The sequence below is a fragment of the Mesoplodon densirostris genome, chromosome 8, assembly GCF_025265405.1.
Source record: "Mesoplodon densirostris isolate mMesDen1 chromosome 8, mMesDen1 primary haplotype, whole genome shotgun sequence".
NCBI lineage: Eukaryota > Metazoa > Chordata > Mammalia > Artiodactyla > Ziphiidae > Mesoplodon > Mesoplodon densirostris.
In genome coordinates, this window is record NC_082668.1 from 80,949,991 (window position 1) to 80,973,730 (window position 23,740).

General features: G+C 35.4%; 1 protein-coding gene across 3 annotated transcripts in view; it reads left to right on the plus strand.

The window, feature by feature from the left end:
* Positions 1–6,816: 6,816 nt before the first annotated feature.
* SLC4A10 (solute carrier family 4 member 10) overlaps positions 6,817–23,740 on the plus strand; it is a 222,832-nt gene continuing 205,908 nt past the window's right edge. For all 3 annotated transcript variants that reach the window (XM_060106607.1, XM_060106609.1, XM_060106608.1), the window contains exon 1: positions 6,817–6,897. In XM_060106607.1, coding sequence (XP_059962590.1) covers positions 6,817–6,897 — 81 coding nt within the window. The remainder of the gene's footprint in view (positions 6,898–23,740) is intronic.

The window sequence follows — 23,740 nt, forward strand, 5'->3', positions numbered from 1 at the left end:
CCCTGACTTCAGACTATACTACAAAGCTATAGTAATCCAAACAGTATGGTACTGGCACAAACCAGACACAGATCAATGAAACAGGATAGAGAGCCCAGAAATAAACCCACACACTTATGGTCAATTAATCTACAGCAAAGGAGGCAGGAATATACAATGGAGAAAAGACAGTCTCTTCAATAAGTGTTGTTAGGAAAACTGGACAGATACATGTAAAGAAGGAAATTAGAACATTCTCTAACACCATATACAAAAGTCAACTTAAAATGGGTTAAAGACCAAGATCTAAGACCAGATATTATAAAACTCATGGAGGAAAACACAGGCAGAACACAACATAAATCACAGCAATATTTTTTTGGATCTGTCTTCTAAAGTAAAGGAAATAAAAGCAAAAATAAACAAATGGGACCTAATTAAACTTAAAAGCTTTTCAGAACAGAGGAAACCATAGACAAAATGAAAAGACAACCTACTGAATGGGAGATTATATTTACGAATGATATGACTGATAATGGGTTTAATATCCAACATATATAAACAGCTCATACAGCTCAACATCAAAGAAACAACAATTAGATAATGGGCAGAAGAACTGAATAGATATTTTTCCAAAGAGGAAATGCAGATGGCCAAAAGTCACATGAAAAGATGCTCAACATTGCTAATCATCAGGGAAATGCAAATCAAAACCATAATGAGATTTCACCTCATGCCTGTTAGAATGGCTATCATCAAAAAGAACACAAATAACAAATGTTGGTGAGGTTGTGGAGAAAGGGAACTCTCCTAAATTGTTGGTGGGAATGTAAATTGGTGCAGCCACTGTGGAAAACAATATGGAGGTTTCTAAAAAGACTAAAAATAGAACTACCATATGACCCAGCAATTCCACTCCTGGGTAGATATCCAAAAAATAACAAAACAAAAACAAAAACCATTAATTGGAAAAGATACATGTACCCCAATGTTCATAGCAGCATTATTTATAATAGCCAAGACATGGAAGCAATGTAAGTGTCCATCAGCAGATGAATGGATAAAGAAGATGTATATACACAAAATGGAATACTGCTCAGCCATGAAAAAGAATGAAATTTTGCCATTTGCAGCAACATGGATGGACTTGGAGGGCATTATGCTAAGTGAAACAAGTCAGACAGAGGAAGACAAATACTGTGTGATATCACTTATATGTGGAATCTAAAATATACAACAAACTAGTGAATATAACAAAAACAGAAGCAGACCTCTCCTCTGATCTTTATTATTTCCTTCTTTCTACTAATTTTGGGCTTCATTTGTTCTTTTTCTATTTCCCTTAGGTGTACTTAGATTGTTTATTGGGGATTTTTCTTGTTTTTTTTGAGGAAGGCCTATATTGCTATGAACTTCCCTCTTAGAACCACTTTTGCTGCATCCCATAGATTTTGGTATGTCATATTTCTCTTTGCATTTGTCTGTAGGTATTTTTTGATTTCTCCTTTGATTTCTTTGATGACCCATTGGTTGTTCAATGGGATGTAATCTAATCTCTATATAATTTAATCTCCATGTTTTTGTGGGTTTTCCCATTTTTTTTCTTTATGATTGATTTCTAGTTTCATACCATTGTGATCAGAGAAGATGCTTGATATGATTTCAGTCTTCTTGAATTTATTGAGACTTATTCTGTGACCTAATATGTGATCTATCCTGGAGAATATTTCATGTGCACTTGAGAAGAATGTGTTTTGTGCTGCTTTTGGATAGAAAGTCTATTAAGTCTGTCTGGTCTAATGTGTTATTTAAGTCCAATATTTCCTTATTGATTTTCTACCCAGATGACCTATCCATTGATGTAGGTAAGATGTTAGAATTCCCTATTATTGTTGTATTGCTTTAAATTTCTCCCTTAAAGTCTGTTAATATTTGCTTTATATATCTTGGTCCTCCTCCATTGGGTGCATATATACTTATAAGTGTTATATCTTCTTGCTGGATTGACCCCTTTATCATTATGTAATGCCTTTCTTGTCTTTTATTTTTCTGTTTTAAAGTCTATTTTTCTGATATGAGGATAAATACTTCAGCTTTCTTTTCATTTCCATTTGCATGAAATATCTTTTTCCATTCCTTCACTTTCAGTCTCTGTGTGTCCTTTCTTCTGAAGTGAGTCTCTTGTAGGCAGCATATAGGGAATTTTGTTTTTTTATCTATTCAGCCACTCTATGTGGTGAAGTTTGATTGATGAATTTAGTCTATTTACACTTAAAGTAATTATTAATAGGTATGTACTTATTGCCATTTTGTTATTTGCTTTCTGGCTGTTTTGTAGTTCCTCTTTGTTTCTTACTTCTCTTTTTCTTGTCCCTTGTGTTTTGGTGGTTTTCTTTAGTGCTATGTTTAGATTCCTTTTGCAATTTCTTTTGTGTATTTACTGTAGGCTTTTCTTTGGTTACTGTGAGGTTCACATATAACATCTTATGTAAATAGTGACCTCTTTTAAGTTGGTAGTAACTTAAATTTGAACACATTCCAAAGCTTTATCTTTTTACTTACTCCCCCACTCAATATTTTATACTCTTTTTTTTTTTTTTTTCTTTTTGCGTTATGCGGGTCTCTCACTGTTGTGGCCTCTCCCGTTGCGGAGCACAGGCTCTGGATGAGCAGGCCTAGAGGCCATGGCTCACGGGCCCAGCCGCTCCGCGGCATATGGGATCCTCCCAGACCGGGGCATGAACCCGTATCCCCTGCATCGGCAGGCGGACTCTCAACCACTGTGCCACCAGGGAGGCCCAATATTTTATACTCTTGATGACACAGTTTACATCTTTTTTTTAATGCATGCTTTGACTAATTATTGTAACTTTAGTTAATTTTAATACTTTTACCTTTTAACCTTCATACTTGCTTTATACTTGACTCATCCACCACCTTTATTATATATTTACTTTTTCCAGTGGGATTTTTACTTTTATATGTTCTCTTATTATTAATTAATGCCATTTCTTTTCAGCTTATAGAAGTCCTTTTACCATTTCTTATAGAGCTGGTTTAGTGCTGATGAACTCCTTTAGCTTTTGGTTATCGGGAAAACTCTTGGTCTCTCCTTGAATTCTGAATGATAACCTTGCTGGGTAGAAATTCTTGTTTGGAAATTCTTTTTGTGCAGGTGCTGTGGCTACTGCTGCAGCACACTGGTGGGCAAGGCTTGTCTCGAGACCTGCTGTGGGGCCTGGCCATGTGATATAAGTTATCTTTAAATAAATATGAAAACAGAATGCTTTATGATAAAAACTATAATAAACAACTTTTGATTCTTATGGATATTTTTCTGAAATATTTACTATGTTTTTCAATCTAGCAAAAACATATGAAACTGTTAAAATGAAAGTTTTTTAATTACTGAAGAAAAAATATATTGTTACAAAGACAAAAGACATAGTGATTTATTATTTTTTCATTAAAAAATTTTTTTGGAGTATAGTTGATTTACAATATTGTGTTAGTTTCAGGTGTACAGAAAAGTGAATCAGTTATACATATACATATATCCATCCTTTTGTAGATTCCTTTGCCATATAGGCCATTACAGAGTACTGAGTAGAGTTGCCTGTGCTATACAGTAGGTCCTTATTAGTTATATATTTTATACATAGTAGTGTGTATATGTCAATCCCAATCTCCTAATTTATCTCTTCCCCACCCCCCACCTTACCCACTGGTAACCATAAGTTTGTTTTCTACATCTGTAACTCTATTTCTGTTTTGTAGATAAGTTCATTTGTACCCTTTTAAAATTCATTTATTTATTTTTTTATTGGAGTATAGTTGCTTTACAATGTTGTGTTAGTTTCTGCTGTGCAGCAAAGTGAATCAGTTATATGTATACGTATATCCACTCTTTTTTAGATTTCTTTCCCAATTAGGTCACCACAAAGCACTCAGTAGAGTTCTCTGTGAGTACCCTTTTTTTAGATTCCACACGTAGGTGATATCATATATTTGTCTTTCTCTGTCTGACTTACTTCACTCAGTGACATAGTGATTTATATTGGGGAAAACCTTGAAACTAGGAGACAAGAATTTTGAATTCTGGCCTTGGCTCTGCTACTAGCTGGTCTTAGACAAATCATTTAACTTCTCTAAATTTCAGTTACCTCATCTGTAAAATGAGGGCATTGGATTGCATAGTCCCTGAGACATAAAAAGTAAGCTAAATATGTGATAATTATTATAAAGCTCTTACTGTTTTTAAGATGCTGATACTTTATTATTCAGGATGGTCTGATGTTCAGCAAATAATTGAATAGACAGAGTTTTTCAAATTATTTGACCCTTTTAGTTATTTCCTCATTCAAACCAAAGGGTTCTTTTGCTATATTCTGGTTGTTCTTCATTGCTTTTAATCAAACCTTTGTTAGATAGACTTGTTAGGGAAAATGTAGAGGCATTGTGCCTTCCTCTTATGAGAGTACCTTAATAACATTGCTATGTGTAAGCATACTCTATGAATAAATACTTATTTTCATAGAGCAATAGTTTTCTAAAAAATAGGTGTCTATTAGTTTTAACTGGTTAGCCCAGGTTAAATTACTATTAATTGTTTATATATATATATATATATATATATTTGTGTGTGTGTGTGTGTGTGTGGTACACGGGCCTCTCACTGCTGTGGCCTCTCCCGTTGTGGAGCACAGGCTCTGGACGCACAGGCTCAGCAGCCATGGCTCACGGGCCTAGCCGCTCCGCGGCATGTGGGATCTTCCCAGACCGGGGCACAAACCTGTGTCCCCTACATCGGCAGGGAGACTCTCAACCACTGCGCCACCGGGGAAGCCCATGATGGCATATCTTATGTTGTCACAGATTTTCTAGCACATTATCTGACACATAGAAGATGTTTAATATTTTCTACATGAAGAAATAAATATAGAAAGGGAGATAGATGTTAAGATAGCTCTTTAAGAATGAGTACCTATTTTGTTTACAATAAGAGAGTAAATATTGCATATATAAATCATATTTGCCTACATATGATTTTCCATTCAGGTCTGTCATTGTATACATACAGCCAAAATACCAAACCCTTTGAACATGTGCAGTTAGAGGCAATAATTTCTCTAAGAGCATAAAGTGGATCAGGCTACTAAAGAAGACTAATTTCTTTCTACAAATAAAGATTGGATATGTTTAAAGTATACTAATTTCCCCTAGATTTATTGAGATATAATTGACATATACCATTGTGTAAGTTTAAGGTGTACAACATGTTAATTTGATACACTTATATATTGCAAAATAATTACCACCATCGTGTAACTTTTAAGTATATAATACAATATTATTAACTGTAATCACTATCCTGTTTAGATCTCTAGAACGTACTCATCTTATAACTGGAAGTTTGTACTTTTGACCAACATCTCCCTTATGCCCCTACCCCTCAGCCTCTAAAAGAAGCCCAATTTTTAAGACCCATTTTGACTAGTCTCCATGATAATACAAATTATGCTCATATGCTCATCAAATGTTGTGAGTGGAAATTTATACTGGTTCGTAATTAGTCTACACTTACCTGAAACATTTTCTGTATAGCACTTTAGCTATCATTAAATTTCATTTAGTTTATATCACAGGTATATAAATAAAGCATTCATAGGTATATAAAGAAACTATCCATTAATTCAGGCTATACATAATGTGAAGAGTGTTTTAGGGTAATATATTGTACTTGGTGTTCCAATTTTGCATTCAATTAAATATATTATAATTTTAGTCTTTGTTTTATTTCTAAAACATAATCTTTTATCACATGGTAAAGAGAAAGTATTTACATTTATAATTTTAGAGGATATTGGTTTTCTATTATCAGACTACTTTATTAATCTTAAAATTCCTTGATTCTACTCTTTTGTGGAAAAGAAAGCATTACAAGAACCTTGATGAACACAAATAAGATGCAATGAAAAATCACAATAAAAATGCCAATAATGTAGGTTTAATTCCTAGATTTAGATTTAACCATGCAGTTTTGGAATTTGATAATAGCATGTTTTCTTTTGCATATTAAACTCTGTAGGATATATTATACCTTTTATAATAGTGTAAAAGTTATTTTGATTTGAAGCATGTTCTGAAGAATATAAAATAAAAATCAAGTTCATGAGAATTAAAAAGGTGAATATGCATTTACCTATTTATCTATCTACTGTTATACACAATTATCAACGATTGCCAGAATAAAAACTCATCAATTTTAGGGACTTCTAATTTTGATGGGTTGGATGAGTGACGATACACATGGTTTGGAGGGAAGAGTCCTTTTTTAGAGTACAATTTTGCTTGTTAAATCATTAAAGCTTAGTTATATATGGAGAAAACTGCCTAATAATTATGAACTAACATTTTAACATGGCATTTGCAACAGATACATTAGACACTTAATTAAATAGAATGTTACTTATTTTTAAATGAATGACAAAAAAATCAAACTTTCCTTGGCATGTGAAATCTTTATATTATCAGAAGTGGGAAATCTGAAAGACGTGGTTCATTCTCTGTTTGGTTGATGCAGAATTGCTCTAAGCTGTAAGCTTACTGTTTTCAGACAGCATTAGCAGCTTCAGCAAATACAACTGTGTCATCCTCCCTTAATATGCAGTGCTTGTAACTGAAAAGGGAAGATGATAAACAGCATATGAGGTCTGATATCTTCATGATGACCTAAACAGATACTGATGGACAGATCTGCTGTTTGATGTTTTCTTCAGTAGCCCTGAAGATGCTGAGACATAGAGATGGCTGTGATTATCTTTTGTAAGACAGGAAATGCAATCTTTAGGGGTCTCTGGAAATAGAAAGGTTATGCAGTCTGGAACCTGTGAGCCTTTTCAATCTCTAAGTCATCAGGTATGATGTCATGAATTATGATTATACCATTAGATTGTAGAGTTATTGCTTTTTCTGGCTCTTAGGCATTTACAACATATTAATCAATATAATTGTTTATTATTAGATTTTCCTTAGGATATTTGAACAAGTAATATTTATAGTACTAGACACCAATTAAACAATATGAATTTTAGAAATGTGTGTGTGTTTAAGTTTGTGTTTACTGTAGCTTTTTATGGGGAAGTGGGAAGTAAGGAAATAGATTCTTTGTATGTGATTAAGGGCAAGGTTTAGGGCTCTACAGATTTTTCCAGATTAAACCTGAATACAGTCAAATTGCATCTTTTATTTCAAATGATGAAAATAGCATAAGTTGTTCAAACTTATAAGGATACACCATAGCTAGCTGCTTGTATATAGTGACATATTAAAAATGTTTATCTGGGATTACTTAAGCATAGAAATAGATGTTGCTACCATTGTACTGTGCAACCACACAGCAACCCAAGTGTGATGAGTAGAATCATGTTTATCAGCATCTGAGCTATTTTCCTGAAATTTGTATTTCAGTATCTAAACTGTTTTAGAAGGCATTACTTTTAATCATTTCTCAGATCTATTGAAATAATTATGCTCTTTGTCCTCCTAATGTAGAGATCTTCTAAGGTATTGTTTATAGATTAAAGTAGATGATAAATCTGTTTTTTGTTTTGTTTGGTTTTTTACACAGAAATCTGGTGACATATAAGCCTGTTTAATGTTTTTGACCCAGAGATATTCTATATTTGTTTACTTTCATTTTCACAATGAAAAGACTTGACTACATTAAACATGTTAACTACAAAGAGTAGAAAATCATCACAGCAAAGAATTTGGATTTATATATCTATTTCATGCTGAAACTCTGCTATTTATTTTAAACAATTTTTCCCTATCACGTTTAATTTTGTTTGTTATAGCATGTCCTCAGAATTACATGCTTGAGTAAGAAACTGTGCCTCTGTTTAACATTCAGATTTTACAGGAAATTTATTGTATGTTTTTATGTTATAATATTTCTGCCTCAGTATTAGGGGACTTGGCAGATACTTGACAAGGCATTCCATATTAAATGAGCAAAAAGAGAGAAAATGTTGCAGCATTTCTCAGCAGAAAGATAGTTTTGTCTCCGTGATTCCATAGCTTGATTAGAATTTAATGGCTCATCAGGGTAAAATGATGTATTAAATATGAATATGTTTATCAAAAGACTGAAGTGGAAGTCTGAAACAGTGATCTGATTCAGTTAAGGGGTCAGTTTCTCCTTTTTAATTAAAAACACACTAAAAATTATACCTACTGATATTGGCTATAATTTATATGTTATTCAGGCTACTTAGTCAGCTTAGATTCTTATTAGCAGGGAAGACTGCCATATTCTTAAGCTTGATTAGTTTGGGAATGATTTGAATATACCTTTTAGTTGCTACAAAACCTGTTTAATCTGTTAGAATTTATTTCCAGTATTTGCATGTATTAGTCACTATGAGTACATTCTGTTTCTTGGCATTGTTTTGGGATTCCTCTAGGTATTGGTTTCACAACATTCTGCTAGATTTTTCACTGTATTTGTGACCTTTCAAGAGAACCAAACCATAAAAATTCTTAGTTACCTTCTTCAGTGGCACTTAAATGAGGATATCTCAATAATTCTGTAAGGTGGAAAAAAATCACTGTCTTAGTTATTTCTTTTACAGAGTGGAGAAAAATTTCTCTCTGTTGCTATGTCAAAATATATAACATTAAAAAGTTAAGATTGATTAAAATGTCACAGACATTTAATGTAATGTCAACCTTTTTCCTGTACAGCAAGATGATCTTGACCTTTTGAATGGTGAAATTGATTGTACTTCTGCTCAGTAACAATTGGTCATCTTTTTGCAATGGTTGCCTCTATCTGTACCATTTTATACAAGCATTTCATTATATATTGTAAAGGTTTCTGAAGGTAAGCTGTCTGTAAACAAGTATTTGAATAATTGTTCAATTGTAAACAACTATTTGAGTAATTTGAGTAATTGTGAAATATGATCATTTGCACATGTATTTGGTGTGAGGAGAATACAGAAAAGAAATAGTTGTTGCCTGCTTTCAAGATTATGAGAAAAAGTACATAATGAGCTATGTTCACATTTTGAATGACTTTTCAAAAGTGGTATGCTACAGTCAGTTTTAATTTAATTTATAAATTGGTGACTCTTAGGATGAGTTACATATAATTCTTTTTTTCCTCATGTAAATCTCTTGATATTAGAGAAATAAAAGATTGGGTCAAACTGTATAATCAAGCATTTTGTAATTTTGATAACTGCATTAACTTCTTTTATAACACATTAAATTCTTTTTATTAGGGCATTGTAAACTGTGAATAAATAAAATAACATTATAAGTTTTATAAGCCATAGTTTTCAATTTGAGAGTGAAGGGAGATCTAGCCCATTGGCAGGAGGCAGAAGCAGGGACCCCAAGAATCAGCTCAATACAGGGATGTGACCAATCCAGTATAATTCCAGGCTAGGCATAGGTCATTATGTATTATGGAAGGGGGTTTTGATTTAGTAGGGATTAAACTTTGGAAATAAGGAGTAACTAGTTTTGAGTGTTTAATGCTAGGTAGGTCATTTATGGAGTACTTTGAATAAACTGGGGAGGATAGATTTCACCTTAGGCTCTGAGGAAGAGGACTGGGAGGAACTAGTGAGGAAGTAGACCTTAACCAGCTGGCTGTTAGACATCCAAGCACTACTCTCTTCTCTTTTGTATCAGTGTGCTGGCTGAAAGTAGCAGGGAGGTGGGTAGAGCAAATGCAAAAACCTTGTTTCCCTAGAATCCTAGACTGGCGCATGCTGCTCAATAGTGCCTGTTTTCTTGGATTAGAGCAATAGAAAATTGATTTACAAATTCTTCTGGTTTGTATAGTATGGTAGTTAAGCATCCAGACTGCCGTGTTCAGTAGGTTCAAATCTTAGCTACACCACTTACCAGCTGTATGATCATGGACAAGTTATTTAACCTTTCTGGGTATCAGTTTCCTCAGATGTGATATAGGGATAGTAAGGGTGCCTACCTCAAAGAGTTGTGAAGATCAAGCAAGTTAATGTATATAAAGTACCTCTAAGAGTACTGGTATATACTAAGCACATTACTGCCAACATCATTTATTGGCAGACATTATTATATACACTCGTAGAGCTAGGATGGGCTATTGGTAATTGTCGTCAGGAGTTTAATTTTGATCTGTCTCCCTCACTCTTCTTATCAAGTAATAAATTCAGTCAAAAACACGTGGTACACTGAAATAAAGATGGTTATAAAAATGCAAACAAGAAAAACATGCTACATCTGACTAAATTCTAACTGACTGATTATAAGAATTGTAACTTGATGAAAAATTTTGTTTAAAGTTTTTTTGCACCTGCTTACTAGCCTGATTTAAACTTCTATTAAGATCCTATGTGTATAGATCCTTTGCTTTCCTATATTTTACCAACTACTTCATTAGAGGAAAATTACTGGGTCTTTGGAAAAACTTAATGGCAATGTCAGGTCTTCTTTAGTAACAGTTGGAGATTAAAATTAAGGAGTAAAATCAAGGTTTAAATAAAATAATAAACAAGTTATGTAGCTTAGGTTTAATGATCTGAGTTATTTTTTAAATCATAAAAAATGTCTTCGACAGAAACTTCACTGAAAATTATACTCAGCTTGTTTTAGTAATTTTAAAAAATTATTTATTTATTTATTTATTTATGGCTGCGTTGGGTCTTCATTGCTGCACGTGGGCTTTTTCTAGTTGCCGTGAGCAGGGGCTACTCTTCGTTGCACTGCGCGGGCTTCTCATTGAGGTGGCTTCTCTTGTTGTGGAGCGCGGGCTCTAGAGCGCAGGCTCAGTAGTTGTGGCGCATGGGCTTAGTTGCTCCGTGGCACGTGGAATCTTCCCTGACCAGGGCTCAAATCCATGTCCCCTGCATTGGCAGGCAGATTCTTAACCACTGTGCCACCAGGAAAGTCCTTACTAGCTTTATTTGTTAATGAAAATTTTTATTCTAGATGAAAGACTAAAATGAAATATGCTATAAATACAATGCTGTATATGAATAAGACAATTCAAGTTCCTATTTGATAGAGTATAGTATTTTGAATTGCTGGTGTTATTTAATGTAAAAACATCAGTTTGCTTAAAAATTGCCAAGCTCCTAAGTACAAGTGTGTAATTTGATATTTGGATGAAATCTAAATCTAAATCTTAAAAAATCTTAAGTGTTACATTTTGTGACATTTTTGCATTTTAGTTCTCTTCTCTTGAGCAATTTTCTCAACGTGCAGCTATTTCCCCAAATTGGCACACAGTCAATCAAATCTCAGCACAATGCAATTTGTTAAAACAAACAAAAACCCAAACATACAAAACCCTACAGTGTTCCAGTAAACACAGTACTGGGCAAGGATATAAAGACCAATGGGTCCCTGCCTTCAGGAATTCATAGGTAATGAATTGTAAACACTAAATACAAGTAACTATAACAGAATGTGGAAAGCAGTGAGTGCCACAGAGATTCAAAAGAGATATGAAAGAAGCATAAATTATTCTGCTATGAGTTCAGTGGGCAGAATATTTCAAGCTAAGTGGGGAGAGAAGAAGAGAAGCTAGATGGGGAGTTGGGGAAGTATGGTAAGGTAGCATCTGAGTTAGACCTTGAAGAGTGGCCAAGATAGGGAAAAGGTCATTTTGGGCAGAGGAAACAACGAGTAAAAGTTGCGAGACAGAAAGCAAATAATATGTTTGAGTAGTACGGAACAGTTCATTTTGGCTTATAACCTGTTGGGACCGGATAATGCAGAATCTTGAGTGTTAGATTATGATTACTAAACTGAGAACATTTCTGTGCTGAACTACGTATTCTTGGGAGAAAATAAAATAAAAAACAAAAGAACAGTACCTATATTTTGCAGTCATTTTCAGAGCTCTAACTCTCTTGAGACTTTGAAAATGAAAATTACATTCCTGAGTAGATTTAGTAGTTAGTAGACAAGGTAGGGGGTAGAAGCAAAATGAAGGATTTTAATAAAATTCTCTATCAAAGTTGCACGTGAGGGCATTTCTCAGTCTATCCACAACCACTCAAAAGTCCTACATTTCAGATCCTAAGAGACCTCCTGCTTGTCCCTGATGTAAACTCTATTTTATTGGTAGGTAATCAGATTTAGCTTTGGCTTTATTTTTGACATTTCCTAGACCAAGGACAATCTAGAGGGATCATTTTAATACAATGAATATGCATGTCACTATGGTGAATATTTGGATAATAAGGACTTTGTCTCAGGAAAAATTGGAAGGAGAAATTGCTATTTATAACCATGGAAGTTAAAGGGATATTTAAGCTTTGCTCTTTGTTAATATAGCAATGATAAAGTAAACTGTCATTGCTAATACCTTTAATATCACCTTTAAATCTCCTACTCCACATACCAGAATTTAGTCAGTATTGTGTGAGGTTAGTAAAAAAGCTGGGTAACTTCCAAGAGCAGATTTCCTTTAGGTGTGACATCTGGGATGTGACTTTTGTTATCAGGAGGACGATATTTGTGCATGGGAATTGTGAAAAAATTGGAATTGAATCCTCTCATTTAGTACATCATCCATATAAAGTATGTCAGAAATAAACTAATGGAATTCCACAAGTGTGAGTAAAAATGAAACCAGACAGAATTGCTCTTCTGACCCTTTATTTAGAGCAATAGCAGATCCATATAATTGAGAGTACTCTGTTTCTTTCTGTAGAAGTCTGCATTATTTGAAAAACCCATTTTTCTAGAAGTTCTTGTGAAGTTGTTTTTATTAATCCTGTGACTTCACATTGCCTGGGAAATAGCCATACATATGGTAGGGGCCCAATAAGTTTACAATACTTATTTTAGAATCATAGATCCATTTCTGGGAGAAACTTTGGAGAACGTTGGGCTTTGGGTTGCTTTAAAACTTTTAAACACTTTTTACCTTAGAAGACAGATAAAAGACATTTACTGAAATGATCCTTTCCTTATCCCAATCCTTTTTTAAAAATGAATATAAGTAAGGAATATAAGTAAGTTTAAAAGGTAATTGAATATTCTTTTATCAAACTTCTCTTTATAAAAGGCAACAGAACCTAGTTTCAATGAAGTACATTGCAAAATGTGCTGCATATAAATGGATACCATCTATTTCTAGCCATTCCTTTCTTTCATATTTTATTCAAACTCATAATAATTTATTGAGTCTATTGTGTAGTACGGAGGGAGGCAGTAGAGCGCAGTAGTTAAGAGCTCAAGTTAATAGAGCTGGAATTGCTTCTTTAGACCCCATATCCTCCACTTACAGACAGTATTTATCTTAGTAATGTTACCTCACCTCTCTTTCGCAATACTGTCATCTGTAAAATGAGGGTACTAATATGCTAATCTCTAGGCTTGTAATGAAAATCAATTGAATTAATGAATTAATGTAAGTAAATTGCTTCAAACAGTGACTAGCTTAACAAATATTAGTTATTATAATTACTCCCCACTGGACTAGGTAAAGTTGAGGAGAAAGCTACAAAAGATAAACAAGATATAAAACAAATCCACCCCTTCAAGGAATTTATGTTATAGTATATGTAAAGTATCAACCGTATATGTATATAAATGTAAAATACATACACACACAAACACATACATATGTAGTACACACGTATGTATACATACACAAACATTATACTTTAATCATATATAGTATACTAAAAAGAAACTAAACAACTTGCCTAAGATCAAAATTGCCAGCAAAGGATAGGATGATATTGGGTTCAAACCAGGAGGTCTAGCTCTACAGCTCTTGCTCTTAACCACTGTGTTATACTGCTTAAGGTTATATACATTCAAATTAGATACTAGATAGCCTCGTATAAATTAGTATATTCTAAATACCAAATTGAGATGAGAGATGTCACGGTAAACTGAAAGTGCTGTGGAAGACTTCATGTAAGAGACGTGATGACTTTCATCTGACACATTCTTTTTGATTTCTCTTCCACTACAAATGACATGTATAAAGTCTTTAGCACAGTTTCTACCATAGGTAATAAATTATAGTTGTTGTTATTATTATCACAGTCTTTCTGATAATTGCTTCTAAATCTCCCCTAATTGGTGCAATGTACTGTTTGAAAGCCATAAATCTAATCTATGCTCATGACTTAAACTACGCATCAGTGCTTCTTAATTGTAATTATGCATCAAAATCAAATGTTTAGCTTTTTAAAAACATTGATGCCCCAGGCTTATTTCAGAAGTACTAAATAAAGTCTATGGATTTTTAGCCCAGGCTTCTATATTTACAAAAAGCTTTCCAAGTGAATCTGATGGGCTGCCAAAATTGAGAAATGCTGCTTTACATGGTGGTGAATTGCAAATCTATAGCTTAAATCTACATCTTAACCTCTATCTAGTGCTCCAGACTGCATCTCTGCTCATTTATCTCATCAATATCTCAAAGTTGGTATGCCCCAGGCAAAACATTATTTTATCTTCAAAACCTCTTTGTCTTTCCTAGCATGATGACCTAGTAATAATTTTCAACTTTTTAATCCAACCATAGGTCCAATTACTCACTAAGTTATGTAGATTCTTTCTTCCAAGTAATCCAAAATTTACCTTTTCTTTCCATTCCCCATTGTCTTGATCTCAATGGAAGTTCATGTTCATTTCTCACCTGGACTACTGTAGTCATTTCTTAATTGGTATTTCTTCTTTCTTCCCATTGCTCATTTCCAAAGCAACCTATTCCCTCCTCACCTACCAGAGTATTCTTTCTAAAATGGAAACCAAGAACAGGCATTTGCCTACTTAAACTCATTCTAAGGCTCCCCATTGCCTTCATGATAATTTTCAGAGATCAGATAAGTGAGAACATACAATATTTATCTTTCCCTGTGTGACATTTCATTTAGCATAATGTCCTCAAGGTCCATCCATGTTGTTGCAAATGGCAGGATTTTCTTCTTTCTCATGGCTAAATAATATTCCACTACATTTATTTTATTCATTCATCTATTGATGTACACTTAGGTCATTTCCATATTTTGGATATCGTCAATAATATGGCAATGAACATGGGGATGCAGACTTCTCTTTGAGATAGTTATTTTACTTCCTTCAAATACTTACCCAGAAGCGGTACTGCTAGATCATATGGTAGCTCTATTTTTAATTTTTTGAGGAATGAGGAAGTGACATTTAAACTTAGCCATTTTTAGTTAAACTTAGTCTAAATTCTACTAGTTAGAGAGAGACAGCCTCTCTCAAATCTTTTAAAATGCTGTTCTCTTTGCCTATAATGCCTTTGGTCCCTCATTTCTCTTGTTTTTGCCTGGCTCACTCTCTCTTATATCTCAAGATTTATTTAGATTAAGCATTACCTCCTTTTGAAACATCCCCTCATCTCTTCAGAGTGAATTAGGTGTTTTTTCTATATCTTCTTCTGGATCCTAGTATTTACCTTAAATGAAGCACAATACATGCTGTACTGAAGTCATTGATTTTCCTGTCTTGACTGTGAACTGCTTAAAGGCAAAGTTAGTGTCTTTTACTTTTTTCAAGCCAGCACTAATATTGTTCCTGGCACATTGTAACTACTTAATAAATTTTTGTTGAATATTAAAATGGGTAATGAGTATGAAATGTTCATGGAAACATATGGCCTAGGTCACTTTGGACATCATTAGGAATTCATAGTAGCTGAGGTGTATAAGCAGGGTTGGACCAGACTGTGAAGTGTTTAAAAGTTAAATTAAGGAATTTTAGATTTTATACTTAACTAATATAATATCGTTGCAGTATAACATATTGATTAAGAGTATTAACCTGCTGGGACTTCCCTGGTGACAGAGTGGTTAAGAATCACTTGCCAGTGCAGGGAACACGGGTTCGATCCCTGGTCTGGGAAGATCCCACATGCCGTGGAGCAACTAAGCCCGTGCGCCACCACTACTGAGCCTGTGCTCTAGAGCCCACAGGCCACAACTACTGAGTCTGTGTGCCACAACTACTGAAGCCCGTGCGCCTAGAGCCTGTGCTCGGCAACAAGAGAAGCCACCACAATGAGAAGCCCGCGCACCACAACGAAGAGTAGCCCCCGCTCGCCCCAACTAGAGAAAGCCCCCGCACAGCAACGAAGACCCAGTGCAGCCAAATATAAATAAATAAATAAATAAATACATACATAAATACATACATAAATATATATTTTTTAAATTTATTTATTTATTTATTTATTTATGGCTGTGTTGGGTCTTCGTTTCTGTGCAAGGGCTTTCTCTAGTTGCGGCAAGTGGGGGCCACCCTTCATCACGGTGCGCGGGCCTCTCACTATCGAAGCCTCTCTTGTTGCGGAGCACAGGCTCCAGACGCGCAGGCTCAGTAATCGTGGCTCACGGACTTAGCTGCTCCGCGGCACGTGGGATCTTCCCAGACCAGGGCTCGAGCTCGTGTCCCCTGCATTGGCAGGCAGATTCTCAACCACTGCGCCACCAGGGAAGCCCATACATAAATATTAAAAAAAGTATTGACCTGCCTTCAAACCCTGCCTCTGCCTCTTAATAGCTAAGGGTTCCTGGGAAAGTTTCTTAGCCTCTTTAAGTCTCAGAATACTCAACCGTTTTGAAGATTTTTAATGAGTAACAGTATGTAAAGTTCTAGCACTGTACCTGGCAGGTTGTAAGCCTTACAATGTTACTTATTATTATTATTGCAATTGTATGCAACATTGAGAAAAATCAGACAGCTAAGGGACTAACAGTTTCAGAATGTAGAGTTAAAATTATCCAATGATTGACCATTTAGCTGGCAATCAGAAAACCAAAATTTTAGTTCTCGTTCTATCTATGCTATTGGCTTACTCTAAAGCTTGAATGTATCTCAGTTTCCTCATACAGAAAAGTATGTGAATGCTTTTAATGTATGTTAATGCAAAAATAGTAGTGTTAATGCTTTCCTCACCAGGATGTTGTAAACATTTGAGATGTCTAAAGAAAATAAACTTAAATTATAAAGAGTGGGAACCTATATTCTTTGAAGTCGCTGATATCATCATGCTTTTGTACAAGCTGTGCCATCATTTGCCTGGAATGCTCTTCTTATTCACCTTGATAATCCTATTTTTCCTTTAAGACTCAGTTTAAGCATCAGTTATTGGGATTAGGTGGTCATTTATTGGGATTAGGTGCTATCCCTTAGAATGCTAAGCCTACTTCTGGTATAATATTTACCATGTATAACATTTGAAAAAACACCTACTTGTATGTCTTCTCCCATAGAATGTAAAATTCTAGAAGGCAAGTGTGTCTTATAATTCGGTATTCCCACTGCTAGTACAGACTCTGGCACATGTTAAATTATTAGTAAATATTAACTCAAAGAAAGGATTATGTTATATAAATTTAAGAATACTGAAGTATGTTTTAAAGCAGCACAAATGTTTCTGAAGCTCATTCAGAGGTTGTTTGCTGTGAACTGGAGAGTAGAAAATGTGGTAATAGTTACAATCAACTATAATAATAGCAGAATAAATATTAACAGTAGAATAATAGCAAGAGGAACATATTACCCTGGTAGATATTTTCTGAAAATATAGCAAAGATGAAGGAAAATCAGGAGACTTTAGGTATAACTACCAGGTAGAACACACCCAGCTACATTTCCTTTCTCACAAAATCCTATTAAAGAGACAATTAATGGTATTTCTAACCTTTTCTCTGTACCAAAACTAAATTAGGGTGGGGAAAATGGGAGAGGAAAAAAAACAGTGACAAAATTTTGTGAGCAAAAACGCAGAAGGAAAATGTCAAGTGACTTGGCTAACTGAGAAAACAGAATTGTAAACTAGCATTGGCAAAAGCTGAGTACCAACACAATTTATACTGAAGCATCCTGAAAGGCACCAGATACCTCTGAAAGAGAGAATCAAGCTACTAAAGTAAAAAGTATTGAATTAAAATTCAGCCACATTTCTGGATCATCTTTCTCCTTTACTTCAGTCAACTAGGCAAATATCCCACCTCTACTCCAGCAGTAGACTGGAGAGGGGAAGATAGAATCTCTTTGGACTGAGTAAGCCAGGAACAGATAAGTTCATAAAGCACCATATTAAAAACAACTTCAGTAAGAATACTGTGATCCCAACTCTCTTCCTCTATTTTGCTCCTAGAAAACTGGCAGCCAGGCGTTCATCTGCCATGCAGGATAATGGAAGATCCAACTGGACTCAACACGCTCAGGAGGAAGGTCCCAGACATATTGACATCAGGGTTTCCCAAAGAAACAGCCAAATCAAATCACTTTACAATATGCTCAAAGTTGACAAGCCCTATCCAAATACTCAGGGCTTCCAATTAGCTTTTTGGTTTCATACTTTTAAATATGAGCACAAAACCAAAAACCATAAAACCTCTGAGGAAATCTTCTAACATAAAAGATAGAGGCCAGGGTCTTCCCTGGTGGCGCAGTGGTTGGGAGTCCGCCTGCCGATGCAGGGGACGCGGGTTCGTGCCCCAGTCCAGGAAGATCCCACATGCCGCAGAGTGGCTGGGCCCGTGAGCCATGGCCACTGAGCCTGCATGTCCAGAGCCTGTGCTCCGCAACGGGAGAGGCCACAACAGTGAGAGGCCCGCGTACCGAGAAAAAAAAAAAAAAAGATAGAGGCCAATGTTTCTTTGGATTTGAAATCAAAAACAAAGGTAACAAAAGCAAAAATAAACAAGTGGAAGTACATCAAATTAAAAGGCTGCTTCATAGCAAAGGAAACCATCAACAAAATGAAGAGGCAACCTACTGAATGGGAGAAAATATTTGCATATCATATATCTGATAAGGGGTTAATATCTAAAATATGTAAAGAACTCATACAACTCAATAGCAAAAAGGCAATCCTATTAAAAAGTGGGCAGAGCACCTGAATAGACATTTTTTCCAAAGAAAATATGTGAACAGCCAACACGTACATAAAAAGATGCTCACTAATTATCAGGGAAATGCAGATGAAAACCACAATGAGACATCACATCACACCTGTTAGAATGGCTGATATCAAAAAGCCAAGAAATGACAAGCGTTTGAGAGGGTGTGGAGAAAAGGGAACCCCTATGCGCTGTTGGTGGGAATGTAAATTGGGACAGCCACTATGGAGACTCCTCAAAAAGAGAACTACCAAGTGATCCAGCAGTTACACTTCTGGGTATTTATCCAAAGAAAACAAAAGCACTAACTCAAAAATCTATCTATCTATCTATCTATCTCCATCCTAATGTTCATTGCAGTGTTATTTACAATAGCCAAGATATGGAAACAACCTAAGTGTTCACTGACAGATGAACAGATAAAGAAAATGTGGTGTATGTATTGTATAGGCAGTGGAATATTATTCAACCATAAAAAAAGAATGAAATGAACTCTTGCCATTTGCAATAACATGGGTGGAACTTGAAGGCATTATGCTAAGTGAAATAAGTCAGACAGAAAGACAAATACCATATGATTCAATAATGAATTAATTTTACATATATAATTATTTTTATTTACAATCCCTATTTTGCATATGAGGCACAAAGAACTTGCGCAAAGTCACGTGGCTAAGTAAGTAGTAAGTGCCATAACTGGATATGAACCCTGGAGGTCTGGTTTTAGAGATTTTCTTAGGCTCCACTCTGCTTCCTCTTATCTTAGTGCCTATTGGTAGCATGAATTTAATAAACGAGAGCTGTTTATAGTATAAGCCTAACTATAAATTAGTTTTGGCTGTTTCTTTTAGATACTAAGTAGAGGAGGAGATTAATCACATATATTTCTTTTTTTTAAATTGTGATACAACTTTTACATACTATTTTCAAACTTGCAAAATAATACACCATGTTTTCGTGGATTTTACATATGTGGTAAAAGTGTAAACACATACATGGAGATAACGTGCATACTGGCTATTTTTTTATGCATCTTTATTGGAATATAATTGCTTTACAATGTTGTGTTCATTTCTGCTGTACAACAAAGTGAATCAGCTATATGCATACATATATCCCCACATCCCCTCCCTCTTGAGCCTCGCTCCCACCCCCTCCTCCTTATCCCACCCCTCTAGGTTGTCACAGACACCAAGCTGATCTCCCTGTGCTATACAGCAGCTTCCCACTATCTATTTTACATTTGGTAGTGTATATATGTCAGTGCTACTCTCTCACTACGTCCCAGCCTCCGCTTCCTGCCCTGTGTCCTCAAGTCCGTTCTCAACACTGTCATCTTTATTCCTGCCTTACCACTAGGTTCATCAGTACCGTTTTTCTAGATTCCATATATATGCATTAGCATACGGTATTTGTTTTCCTCTTTCTGAATTATTTCACTCTGTATGACAGACTCTAGGTCCATCCACCTCACTACAAATAATTTCGTTCCCTTTTATGGCTGAGTAATATGCCATTGTATACATGTGCCACATCTTCTTTATCCATTCATCTGTCGATGGACATTTAGTTTGTTTCCATGTTCTGGCTATTGTAAATAGTGCTGCAATGAATATTGTGGTAAATGTATCTTTTTGAATTATGGTTTTCTTAGGGTATATGCCTGAGTAGTGGTATTGCTAGGTCATATGGTAGTTCTATTTTTAGTTTTTTAAGGAACCTCCATACTGTTCTCCATAGTGACTGTATCAATTTACATTCCCACCAACAGTGCAAGAGGGTTCCCTTTTCTTCACACCCTCTCCAGCATTTATTGTTTCTAGATTTTTTTTTTTTTTTTTTTTTGTGGTACGTGGGCCTCTCACTGTAGTGGCCTCTCCCATTGTGGAGCACAGGCTCTGGAAGCGCAGGCTCAATGGCCATGGCTCATGGTCCTAGCCACTCTGCGGCATGTGGGATCTTCCCAGACTGGGGCACAAACCTGTGTCCCCTGCATCAGCAGGTGGACTCTCAACCACTGCACCACCAGGGAAGCCCTGTTTCTAGATTTTTTGATGATGGCCATTCTGACCAGTGTGGGGTGATAGCTCAGAGTGGTTTTGATTTGTATTTCTCTGATGATTAATGTTGAGCATCTTTTTATGTGTCTGTTGGCCATCTGTATGCCTTCTTTGGAGAAATGTCTATTTAGGTCTTCCACACGTTTTTGGATTGGGTTGTTTGATTTTTTGATATTGAGCTGCATGAGTTGCTTGTATATTTTGGAGATTAATCCTTTGTCAGTTGCTTCATTTGCAAATATTTTCTCCCATTCTGAGTGTTGTCTTTTCGTCTTGTTTATGCTTACCTTTGCTGGGCAAAAGCCTTTAAGTTTCATTAGGTCCCATTTACTTAGTTTTGTTTTTATTTCCATTACTTTAGCAGGTGGGTCAAAAAGGATCTTGCTGTGATTTATGTCATAGAGTGTTCTGCCTATGTTTTCCTCTAAGAGTTTTATAATGTCTGGCCTTACATTTAGGTCTTTAACCCATATTGAGTTTATTTTTGTTTTGTATGGTGTTAGGTAGTGTTCTTTAATCCATATTGAGTTTATTTTTGTTTTGTATGGTGTTAGGAAGTGTTCTAATTTCATTCTTTTACATGTAGCTGTCCAGTTTTCTCAGCACCACTTTTTTTTTTTTTTTTTTTTGGTACACGGGCCTCTCACTGTTGTGGCCTCTCCAGTTGTGGAGCACAGGCTCTGGATGCACAAGCTCAGTGGCCATGGCTCATGGGCCCAGCTGCTCTGCGGCATGTGGGATCTTCCTGGACTGGGGCACGAACACATGTCCCCTGCATCAGCAGGCGGATTCTCAACCACTGCGCCACCAGGGAAGCCCAGCACCACTTATTGAAGAGGCTGTCTTTTCTCCATTGTATATTCTTGCCTCCTTTATCAAAGATAAGGTGACCATATGTGCATGGGTTTATTTCTGGGCTTTCTATCCTGTTCCATTGATCTATATTTCTATTTTTGTGCCATTACCATACTGTCGTGATTATTGCAGCTTTGTAGTATAGTCTGAAGTCCGGGAGCCTGATTCCTCCAGCTCCGTTTTTCTTTCTCAAGATTGCTTTGGCTATTTGGGGTCTTTTGTGTTTCCATACAGATTGTAAAATTTTTTGTTCTAGTTCTGTGGAAAATGCCATTGGTAATTTGATAGGGATTGCATTGAATCTGTAGATTGCTTTGGGGGACCTCATCATTTTCACAATGTTGATTCTTCCAATCCAAGAACATGGTATATCTCTCCATCTGTTTGTATAATCTGTAATTTCTTTCATCAGTGTCTTATAGTTTTCTGCATACAGGTCTTTTGCCTCCTTAGGCATGTTTATTCCTGGATATTTTTTCTTTTTGTTGCAATGGTATATGGGAGTGTTTCCTTAATTTCACTTTCTGATCTTTTGTTCTTAGTGTATAAGAAAGCAAGAGATTTCTGTGCATTCCTTTTATATCCTGCTACTTTACCAAATTCATTGATTAGCTCTAGTAGTTTTCTGGTGGCATCTTTAGGATTTTCTACATATAGTAAGTATCATGTTATCTGCAAACGGTGATAGTTTTACTTCTTCTTTTCCGATGTGGATTGCTTTTATTTCTTTTTCTTTGCTGATTGCCATGGCTAAAACTTCCAAAACTATGTTGAATAATAGTGGTGAGAATGGGCAACCTTGTCTTGTTCCTGATCTTAGAGGAAATGCTTTCAGTGTTTTACCATTCAGCATGATGTTGGCTGTGGGTTTGTCATATATGGCCTTTATTATGTTGAGGTAGGTTCCCTCCATGCCCACTTTCTGGAGAGTTTTTTTCATAAATGCATGTTAAGTTTTGTTAAAAGCTTTTTCTGCATCTATTGAAATTATCATATGGTTTTTATCCTTCAGTTTGTTAATATGGTGTATCACATTGATGGATTTGCATAAATTGAAGAATCCTTGCATTCCTGGGGTAAACCCCACTTGATCATAGTGTATGATCCTTTTAATATGCTGTTGGATTCTGTTTGCTCGTATTTTGTTCAGGACTTTTGCATCTATGTTCATCAGTGATATTGGCCTGTAATTTTCTTTTTTGTGACATCTTTGTCTGGTTTTGGTATCAGGGTGATGGCGGCCTCATAGAATGAGTTTGGGAGTGTTCCTCCCTCTGCTGTATTTTGGAAGAGTTTGAGAAGGATAAGTGTTAGTTCTTCTCTAAATTTCTGTTAAAATTCGCCTGTGAAGCCATCTGGCCCTGTGCTTTTGTTAGGTGGAAGATTTTAAATCAGAGCTTCAATTTCAGTCCTTCTGATTGGTCTGTTCATATTTTCTATTTCTTCCTGGTTCATCTTGGAAGGTTGTACTTTTCTAAGAATTTGTCCATTTCTTCCAGGTTGTCCATTTTATTGTCATATAGTTGCTTGTAGTAGTCTCTCATGATCCTTTGTATTTCTTAGGTATCAGTTGTTACTTCTCCTTTTGCTTTTCTAATTCTGTTGATTTGAGTCTTCTCCCTTTTTTTCTGCTGTGTCTGCCTAATGGTTTATCAATTTTGTTTATCTTCAAAAAGAACCAGCTTTTAGTTTTTTTGATATTTGCTATTTTTTCCTTCATTTCATTTTCATTTATTTCTCATCTGACCTTTATGATTTCTTTCCTTCTGCTAACTTTGGGGTGTTTTTTGTTGTTCTTCTTCTTTCTCTAATTGCTTTAGGTGTAAGGTTATGCTGTTTATTTGAGATTTTTCTTGTTTCTTGAGGTAGGATTGTATTGCTATAAACTTCCCTCTTCGAACTGCTTTTGCTGCATCCCAAAGGTTTGGGGTCTATGTG